Source organism: Electrophorus electricus, chromosome 18, assembly GCF_013358815.1.
Source record: "Electrophorus electricus isolate fEleEle1 chromosome 18, fEleEle1.pri, whole genome shotgun sequence".
NCBI classification, from domain to species: Eukaryota; Metazoa; Chordata; class Actinopteri; order Gymnotiformes; family Gymnotidae; genus Electrophorus; species Electrophorus electricus.
This window is the reverse complement of record NC_049552.1, coordinates 9,706,199-9,716,365: the sequence shown is the minus strand read 5'-3', so window position 1 is coordinate 9,716,365 and position 10,167 is coordinate 9,706,199. Positions and strand designations below refer to the sequence as shown.

At 38.3% G+C, this 10,167-nt stretch overlaps 1 protein-coding gene across 1 annotated transcript; it reads right to left on the bottom strand.

Moving 5' to 3' along the window:
- Nucleotides 1–2,811: 2,811 nt before the first annotated feature.
- Nucleotides 2,812–7,459, bottom strand: si:dkeyp-66d1.7 (myeloid-associated differentiation marker homolog). Its single transcript, XM_027020898.2, has 3 exons — nt 7,045–7,459; nt 5,898–5,908; nt 2,812–5,144 (listed from the first exon to the last, which is right to left on the bottom strand). The coding sequence occupies exons 1-3, from the start codon at nt 7,217–7,219 to the stop codon at nt 4,209–4,211; spliced, it is 1,122 nt and encodes a 373-aa protein (XP_026876699.2). The 5' UTR covers nt 7,220–7,459; the 3' UTR covers nt 2,812–4,208.
- Nucleotides 7,460–10,167: the final 2,708 nt, after the last annotated feature.

The window sequence follows — 10,167 nt, the reverse complement described above, 5'->3', positions numbered from 1 at the left end:
TATTTCCCAGCCACACTAGTTTAAGGTTTAGGTTACAAAATTACAGAATTTTAGTCAATGTTACTATTTTTAGAATGACAACTTTGTTAACAGCCTGCTATCTTGGGTAATTTTAGGTAATGCTAAGTATCATACATGCTAGCACCAAAATTATGCTAATGCATATTACATCTTTGTCCAAATATTTAGCTACATACACATCCATGTAGCCAAAGCTAAAGATATGTTTACTGATTTAAGTCCAAAACCCAATACTCAAGACAAAACTGATATCAAGGAAATGGAGGTTGAGTTGGTTAATTAATAAGCATCTAGGTACAATAATTGACAATAAATTGTCATTTGGACCCCAGATTGATTCTTTGTGGAAAAAGGGCCTAAAGCATTTGTTTTCTTTGAGGAAGCTTAGGTTTAGTAACATTGATAAAGCCTTAATGGAAATACAAGTCTTCTACATGACTTATGGAGCCTGTCTGTTTTATGTTTTTTAGTGATCTGTTTGTTTTCTAACTTGAATGTGAAATATAAGAAGCCTAAATAGCATTATCATTATAGCAAGATTATTGGATTATAGAAGAGAAGTGTAGCTAAACTTTGCAACAGAAGGGCTGTGAGTAAGGCCCTGGCTATACTCTTGGATTCCAGCATCCACTCCATTTTGATTTTCCTTTTCTCCCATCTGGACCTTGTTATAGAACGCCCTTAATGAAGACAAATAGGTACAAATATTCATTCAACCCATCACTTATCAGATTACTGAACTGTATGCTGTTTCTTATGCTGTTCTTTATGTATTTTTAAGCATATTTTACCAATGTTTATATTGTTTTTAAGTGTTTTTATAACTATTCTCCAAATGAATTGCCCCAATAGGGATTTCAATTATAAATTAAAACAAATTAAATGAATTCCATAACAATATTAACTGATTTTCTGCCAAAAGCCTTTTTGCTTCTTCTTCTTTTTTTTTTGCTTCCAATGCCACTGTTGTTTCTGCTTGTATTGAGTATCGTAGTTACTCTGTAATTGTTTCTACATTTGACATTCAATCACAAGCAGTTGGCTTGTTAGGTAGATATAACAATAAATACACTACAGGCCAGGTGACTATGTCTATGGTAGAAATGATGGTTTTTATGGTGACTTACCCCATCTATGGTCATATGATCTGAACATGGTGATCACCATTTACATGTACATTTACATTTTCTGCATTTAGCAGATGCTCTTATCCACAGCAGTTTATAAAGGTGCTTTGTCATTTATTCAAAGAATGTATACTAGCCAGTACAGTAGATTAGACTTCAAGTTACTGTTGAACTAGAGTACTGTTGAAATACAAGAATCAATGCTGGTACCTAGAACTGTGATCAAGTATAAGGGTTGAAGGGTTTAACAGACATACCTTACAATAGGTAAGGGTTGGGAGTTCCTGTGATGTACGTACGCTTGTTTTTTAATTGGCTGTCATCCATGACATAATGTCAGTCAAGCATGCTGAGATGCAAGTGTTAGAAGGTGGGAAAGAAAGAATGAAATGGGTGTCATTAGACGAGTTGCCCACACATTTTAAAATGGCTTTTCAAAGCATACAACCCCCTTCCATGAGTTGTGATAACAGTCATTAGGTAGGTATGTAAAGACAGAGAGACAAGGGATATATGTCCAGGTGGATAAAGGGGAAACAAGACACAGGTGCAAGCAGTAAAGGAAGGAGATTGCAAAATGCGACAAGACAGAGACTAAAATGGGGGGAGGGGGGGGGGGGTGCTATCCCCATGGGAACCATAATGCTGCTTGGGTACATCTGTGAAACTCCAGTGGTCACTGTGGTCACTGTGGCCTGTTGAGTCCAGGTTAACAATAGGTGGGTTATAGCCTACAAAATCTAAACTTTTACATCTCAAACAATTCATAGGTGGCCTGTGGTCAGCAGCTAGGTATTTATGGATTTATGTTGAAGCTTAACATTTTAAAAATCAATGCTTTCCATGAAAACACACAGGTTCAGTATTATTCATTGCTGTTTATGTTTGAATTGCTTTGCTTTTCATTGTATTTTAAAATTGAGAAATGCTCTAATTGATGAAAAAAGTTGAGTTTTAAGTGTGACACACTGTCTCTAATTTTAAGACTGTCTACACACAGGAGAATAATAAGAAGCCAGTAGACTAGAACATTTGTCAAAATGCTAAATTTCATACTGCAAAACATGTTAGAATATGAATAACAAGCTCAGAGGCATATTTCTGCTACAACTAACAATGGTTGCTTATATTCGTTTAATCAGGACTTTCAGATTTGTATTTGAATATAGTCAGAATTGTAAAATGCTAATGTGTCCTTTTATGCTGGTGTTATCCATGAGTGCTCAGAGATGCCTTATCTCTGTAGGCAGCTCTAGAGAGCTCATGATTATTTTTGAGTGAGTGTGTGTGTGAGTGTGTGTGTGTGTGTGTGTGTGTGTTTGATATTTGCTTGTTTCGGGTTAATGGTGTTAGATATCGATGAAGCCCACCCATGGTGAGCAGATACTCTGTTTCACTTTTTACATGTGCAGCTTTCAACATACACTCTCTAGAATGAAAAAGAGTCTGAGTCAGACTCAGTAAATTGAAGAATGCTTTCTTTTTTCCTTTTGATGACTTTTATTCAGAACTAGATTTCCACAATGCAACAGTGTGCACCTCTCTCTGCACACAGTGAGGGAACAGAGAGGTCTGGTGACAACGTCATGGCACATGTGTCTTTTGCTCTGGTTGATTGCACAGTGAACAACATTCTCCCTCCCGCACTGAGGAGGAGTGTATCAGGCAGTAACAGCCGCACACAGACCCCAGACACACTGCACAACAAACACTGCTTGATACTTGGTTGGTGTGAGGTGATTGTGCAACTAATACAGCTTACTGAATGTAATATATGAACAGCAGAGATTTACATACAAGAATATGAACACAAAGCATTCACATCTGCAACACATCCTTGGTTTACATATTGTGTTTACATAAAACTAATACTTGTAAAATTGCAACCAGAATGAAAGTTATTTGAAGAGTATTTTCAAAATGATAGGTAAATACCATTGATGGGTTTAATTCTATGTAATGTTAAAAGTACACATGTCAGCATATACAATTAATTCTCCATCTCAGATTACTAGGAGTTATTTCTAGAGTATGGGGACAAGACAAATAAACACAATTTAAACCAAAAAGTGAAAAAAGCACATATTTATGTTGTCAGTAAGCACCAGTGCTATATGTTGCATTATATCAAGTATTATAACACATAAAAGTTTGCTTTTACATTCATTAATGTGAATCTGAATTTTCTTGGGACAGATGTTAAGGCAGTAATGTGATACCCACAGCCTACAGTTCTGTGCTTAATGTGATTAAATAAACTGCCATGAGATTCAGTAGCAGAGCAAATAATGGAGCAACAATGTACTTTTCACTAACATTTACATAAACAGGCAAAGACAGGCCTAAATCTAAATGTTCTTAGTAACAGCTTGAATTTTAAATATGCTTCTTTAAATTTACCCTATTGTACTACATTTTTAAAGTACTAAGCCAAAGCTTCTTTGGTATAGTATATGATGGCATATAATTGCTGAAAAGTGATAGAACTGATATATAATATTAAAATGCAAATACTGAAAATGGCAATACTGAAAAAATAACACTCAGAAATCTTCATAACATATCTTTTTTAAACAGGCCAATTCATCAAATTGCATTCCAAACTTGAGTTATGGTCGGTGTGCTTAGCACAGCATCTGCAATGCTCATGGTGACACAGTAATCTCTGCCTTCTCAGGCTTAGCATCGGCAAAACCTCAGAGCCCCCTCCTCTATGGCCAATCACCATTCAGAGGAAGCACCTAACTCCATTCTTCTAGCCAATCATCCTTTAGAAGAATGCCCATCCTCTCTCCTCTGACCAATCCTTTTTCAGAGGAAGCACCCAACCTCTTCTTTGCTGACCATTCATCTTTCATGTAATGCAAATGGTGTTGATGGGGCTTCCACAGGGTTTCATTTTTCTGGTTGGTGCCAGTGGCACTTAACCCCGAGCAGAGTGCTGTTTTCACCATAATACTACAGGTGCCTCAATGACCATAAACCAGGCTTTACCCTCCGTCAGCTTCTACCTCTCTACTACCACACAACCCCCCCCCCCCCCCTCACATTGTACACCCTTTAGACAGTAACAAACACAAGTCTAGCAGAGTAGATCAAGTCAGCCAGGTACAGGAGGAAGTTGAGTGCAGTGAGCACTGCGATGGCCAGTGTTTTGTCCCATGGACAAAGTCCCATGCTGGAGCCACAAGCATTGGGCCTGCGGCTGCTCCCGCCATGCTTGTCATCGAACTTGTAGATGGGCCAGATGATGGTGGTGGACAGGTACATGCCTACGGCCAGCAAGGCGTAGGTGGACAGGAAGCGAGCAAACGGGAAGGGCAGGCAGCCAGTCCACTCGGCCACACACATCACGATGATGCCTGCTGACAGAATGAAGCAGATGCAGTAGACAGACAGGCACCACATGGTGGCGGCATTCTGTTTGTACGACACCGGCTCGCTGATGAAGACAAAGATGACGCAAGCCACGAAAGTCTCGCAGACCTTGAGCAAGCCAGGTGCGGTGGCCATGTAGCCAGCCACCTCTCCTGGGCGTGCCTTGCTCATGCTCACTTCACTCAGGTATGCGATGGTGGCGAGGCAGGAGAACACTGTGGACACAATGCGGCAGTTGATCATCTCATTGCGACCGGAGTACCCCTTCAGGAAGAACAGGGGGAAGATGATGGAAGCGGAGAGGCAGAGAAGAGAGGCATAACAGGCAAATGTAATCGGGAAATTCTTCCAGGAGACGGGTGCACGGGTCTGCAGGCCACAAAGCTCCACCAGGATGATCAGGAGTGTACCCGCAAAGCTAAAGCTCCAGCAGAAGATACACCAGTCACCGGTACCATGCGTGAGAGAGGCTCCGTACAGAGCCACGCTGAATGCAACACACGTGAACACCATGGCTGCGACACGTGCCCACAGCAGAGGAGTGGAGCGGAATACCAATGCCATGATGAAATACACAAGGTGGACAGCAAGGAATGATGGGGATAGTCTTCTGGGTTTCTGGCATGGGAGAAACACAAAAGAAAGAAAGATCAGCAGGAAGTAGCATTTGCATATAAAATGAGAATTAATGAGAATTAAAGACTAGTAACAAAATGTTTTGAAAGTTTTGACCCTGATGACATTGAAGACACTGTTAGGAAACATATCCACTGTGTTATGTATTACTATTATACAAAACAAAAGCTGAATAACATTGTAGCTCTACTTTATACAAACAATGTATAACATTGTAGATCTACTTTACACAAATGTATGTAGCTCTACTTTTCCCACGACACAGAAGTTTGAACTGCTGTACTGTACATTTATGTAACAATGCTGCTTACACAGTAAGTAAAATTCTAACAAATTCCTTTACTCTTCTATAAATTTTAATCACCACTGCAACTCGTGGCTCAGTGAAAGCCTCTGACTAATATATTCCAGCTATTTAGACAGACTCTGTGCCAGCAAAATCTTTACTCAACCCTACAATACATTTGTCTATCAGCTTCTGTAGGAGGAGCCAGCAAACAGCACAATCGGAGCATTCAAGCCCCTCCTGCTAGTTCTCCTACACTTCACTTTAGCAGGATGGAATCCTCTCTCTCTCTCTCTCTCTCTCTCACTCACTCACACACTCTCACTCTCTCTCTCTCTCTCTCTCTCTCTCTCTCTCTTTCACACACACACACACACACACACACACACACACACACACACACACACAGACACTCACATTGAGGGTTGGTATAAACAGTACGGACATACCTGTTTTAATCCTACACAGGAGGCCAATAGGGAGGAGTCACCAAAAGTGGGATAGAAAGAGAAGAGAGATAGAGAGACAGAAAGAGAGAGGCTTGATGAGACATATGAAAGCAGAACCAAATATAGAGAAAGAGCAAAAGGGTTTGAGTAAATGTGGCTGTTCTTTCACCTTAGAGAGACTCAAATTTTAAACAAAGACTGAAATTGCAGAGCCGTGAGTCACATTTCCCTCTCTCCCTCCCTCTTTTGCTCCTTGCTCCCTCACTTACACTCCCTCTCAGCTCTGTGTCAGAGTTTCCAGCTTGCTGATGTACACCAGATGTTGAGGATCCCTCCAAACAGCAGCGTGAGGGAGACATGCTCAGTGTTTGGCTTAACGTAGCCCGCTTACTCAAATACCAACTCTCATCTCTCATGCTGTTTGGCCCCCTTGCCACCATTCTCCCTGTTTTCCTTTGATTACATACTTTCAAGAAGTGACAACCCTGCTGAAAAATCAGCACTCACTATGAAAGAAACAAAGAAGAAAAACTACGGAAGAAATGTCTCTTTAGTCTCCATACTGCCAACAGACCAAAAGCATGAATGGAAATAATGTTACTGCTCTGAATCGGTTCTCAATATCACCATCACAGAAGTAGAAGGAACTCCTTCTGCTACAGTAAGGGGCTTTAAACACACCATGGTGAGGACATTCCAGCCTTGTCACTGGACAGAAAAAACTTCTAATATTTGTTTCCATAGCAGAACAAAAAAAGAAAAACTGAACATCTCAAGAGGTCATGCTGCAGGCTATGAGACGCCATCACTAACTGAATTTCAACCACAATCTTGTTAAATTGGCCAAAACACAGACAGCATAGATTCGTCTTTTTAGCGAGAAGTATGCCTACATATACCTGCACCCTTATTTTCCATTCATTTTTCAAAAAGTTAATTAAAAATGTACTGATTTTGCTGATTCATCGAATAGTATATACTGTATGTTTCGAAACATCCTGCACAGAGCAGTTTTAACCACACAAACAGCTTTTATACATACAACACTAAACTGTGTTCCTTTACACATACGGAGTGCATTTTTCAAACTAAGATTTTTTGTAATCAAAAATGGGTAAAGGAAAAACAACCAATTTTAATCACTCACCACTATCGTTAACTACGTCCCTGTATTCGTGATACATAAGATCATACGATCTCTCTATGTCTACTTCAAGCGTTCTACGGTGGGTGTGCCTCCCCACGCGCCGCACCCAGCGGTGCGTCTCTGTCGAATAACTGCGATAAACTCTGAATCCAAAAACGTAGTTGATGCAACACATTAGTCTGGCGAATGTTGTTAGAGCACATAAACACCAATGTTAAGATGAGAACCACGGACTAAATCGACGGAAATTTGAATTCTAACAGACTATGTCGGCCTTAAGATAATGGAATGTATATTTTAATGTATCAAGCGCGTGAAACCTCCACTTACAGCAACGAATTGTCAATGGTGTCTACAGTATGCAGTTTGCTAGCAAGCAAAACAAATAAAAATCAAGGACTCCTCTTTTCTCCGAACATAAAAAACGGATTTTTTCATCTTACCTGTTTTTGTCTACTGTCTCCGTTATCTTTCTCATTCAGTGCCGAGATCAGAAAAAATGGGCGCACGCCTTGATTTAACTTTTCATCTGGCCTCTACATTACGACGAAAACGCCAGAGGAAAACCCCACTCCGCCCATAAGGATCCAAATTAGGTTAAAGAAAATCTCTTGCTTATTCAACCTCTCTCTCTCTCTCTCTCTCTCTCTCTCTCTCTCTCTCTCACCTATTTTCCGTTATAAGAAAATCCGTTACTTTATTTAACATGAATCTAATTTCTCAGTAGAATTTCAGATTAACTGAAAGACTTATATACGTAGGCTCAGCATACAGTAAATAAAGTTAACACAAACATTTTTATCCAAAGCGATTTACAATTATTACAAATCATTAAGCGATTAGGGTTTGAACCAGATATATTCAAACTACAAGTCAAGTACATTAACCACTGCGCTATCAATGTAAACACTACAATTTTACAATGTAAACTACTAATATACATTTCAATAAAGGATGTTCTTTACTTCAAACATATAGAATAATATGTATGTCAGTATTGATGAGAACCATTTTTTGCAAGGTTCTACTTGGGAATCTTGGGAATTCTACTTGGGACTAAAAATTTTAATAATGTGCTTAACAACAGCTGTGCATACTATTACCATGCAAGGACATCATATCTTCTGTTTGTTTATGTCTCTAGGTAATAAAATCAGTGACTATGGAAACCAGATGCATGTTTTGAAACATTTACAAAATGTGGTTAATGTGGGAATCAAGAGTTCATTTCCTGTCAGAGCAACTGAAATGCAAATATAGAAATATGGTGTTTCCTCATAGCCTCTGACATACATACACACATTATGTGAGGAAATCTGATTATATTTGTGTATTTTTCTTTGATTCATATACATTTGCAAAAGATACGGATATTTTGTTTTGTTTATTTGTAGAAAATATTAAGAAATATGAAGAAGGAACACCTAATGCTAGTAGTAATAATATATGGCACAACATATTATGCCTACTTCCTGGATGGGGAGTATTAAAGGTAGTAGTATGAGAATGGGAGGAAATTTATTGCCTTTTCAGTTTAATTATAAGTTTGAAAAATAAGTTGAGATGATTATGTATGTTCTTTAAGACTGATATCTTTTCCCTACATTAATTGGATTGCAAATTGTAAGCTGTGTGTATTATTCTTCTCAGCCCTACATACTCCATCCTCACAACCACTCTACATACATTCAATTAATGTTATTAAATACTGGTAGGAGGCCTACTCTGAAGGGGGCCATTACTCAGTGCGATTACAGTGGAAACACCATGTATATCCTCTGTAACCAAGATATACACATGACTGTTTATACATCACAAAGCAGTTGTCAGGTGGACTTGTGGGGGAAATGACATTAAGAATTCATTTGTGCCATACTGTTCTAGGAGTTCTGGGGGTCATGTTTCAAGCTAATGTCTCATAGTCCAGAATGTATTAATGAATATGAACCACATGTTAATAACCAAATTATAACAAACTGGTCTATTAAATAATTAATTAATTTGATCTTAATATTCTCTTACTATACTTTTACTATTCTGTCTACTTCTTTTCATTTTGGTTGTTTATATGCATACCATGTTTTGCATATTGCGTTCAAAATTTTAGTCAGTAGTTATAGAAACAGAGTCACCATTAAAGTGAACATCCAAGTTCTGTTGGTTGTTCATGATCTCCATTCAGGCTGCAGTGATTACTAATTAAAAGCCCTAACGCAGTAGAGAATGTAGCTTAATATATTTTTAAATCAACCAATATACTTGACTCTTAAGAGAATGAATACTGATCCACAGTGAAGCTCTAAAGCACTTTTAACACTTAAAATCTAATTTTACATTTACAGCAATTTTGAAATAAAACATTTTATAAATGTGATCCCCTGAGAGGGACTGCATGTCATCTGACAAAGCTGACCTGCCACTGCAATATTAAATATCCTTTATGCAATAACTGTCCAATATATAACTAATTTAGTAATAGATTCATGTTCTCTATGCAGTAGAAAGTTTTAGATAATTATCTTTACAATGTGACACAAGGTCTTTTTAAAATGTATGTGTGGTAAATAATATTGAATTTATTTACTACATTGATTTGTACATGGTTATAATTATAATTATTAACTAAAATGAAATGTATCATGGTCAATTTTAATTGCATTTATAAATTAAATAATGCAGTGTTACACAAACTGGTGCTTTAAAAACCATCTACAGATTATAAATGCAAGTCAATGAAAACATCAAAGTTAAATGCAGCACAGGAAGAGATACTCCTCCACATCACTTTGGAGTTGGCACTTTTTCCACCAGCTGTGTTGGAAGGAACACAAATCTCTCATCAACTATCCAGATGGACCTGACGTCATGCCAGAGTATCTGCCAGTGAACTTGATCCCACCTCACAGATTTCGGCAACATATCCTTGATCCACATATGCAACTGTGTTGTACTGGATAATTGCATCTTCATGAAAGGGCTGACAAACTTAAAGGTCTGAACACCAACAGTGTTAAAACATATAGTAATACAGAGCTGCATGAAGAACAACCTGTCCTTAAGTGTCAGCAAAACTAAGGAAAGTCATTTACTGCTTGTATTGTCCTATGATTGCAGATTTGTTCC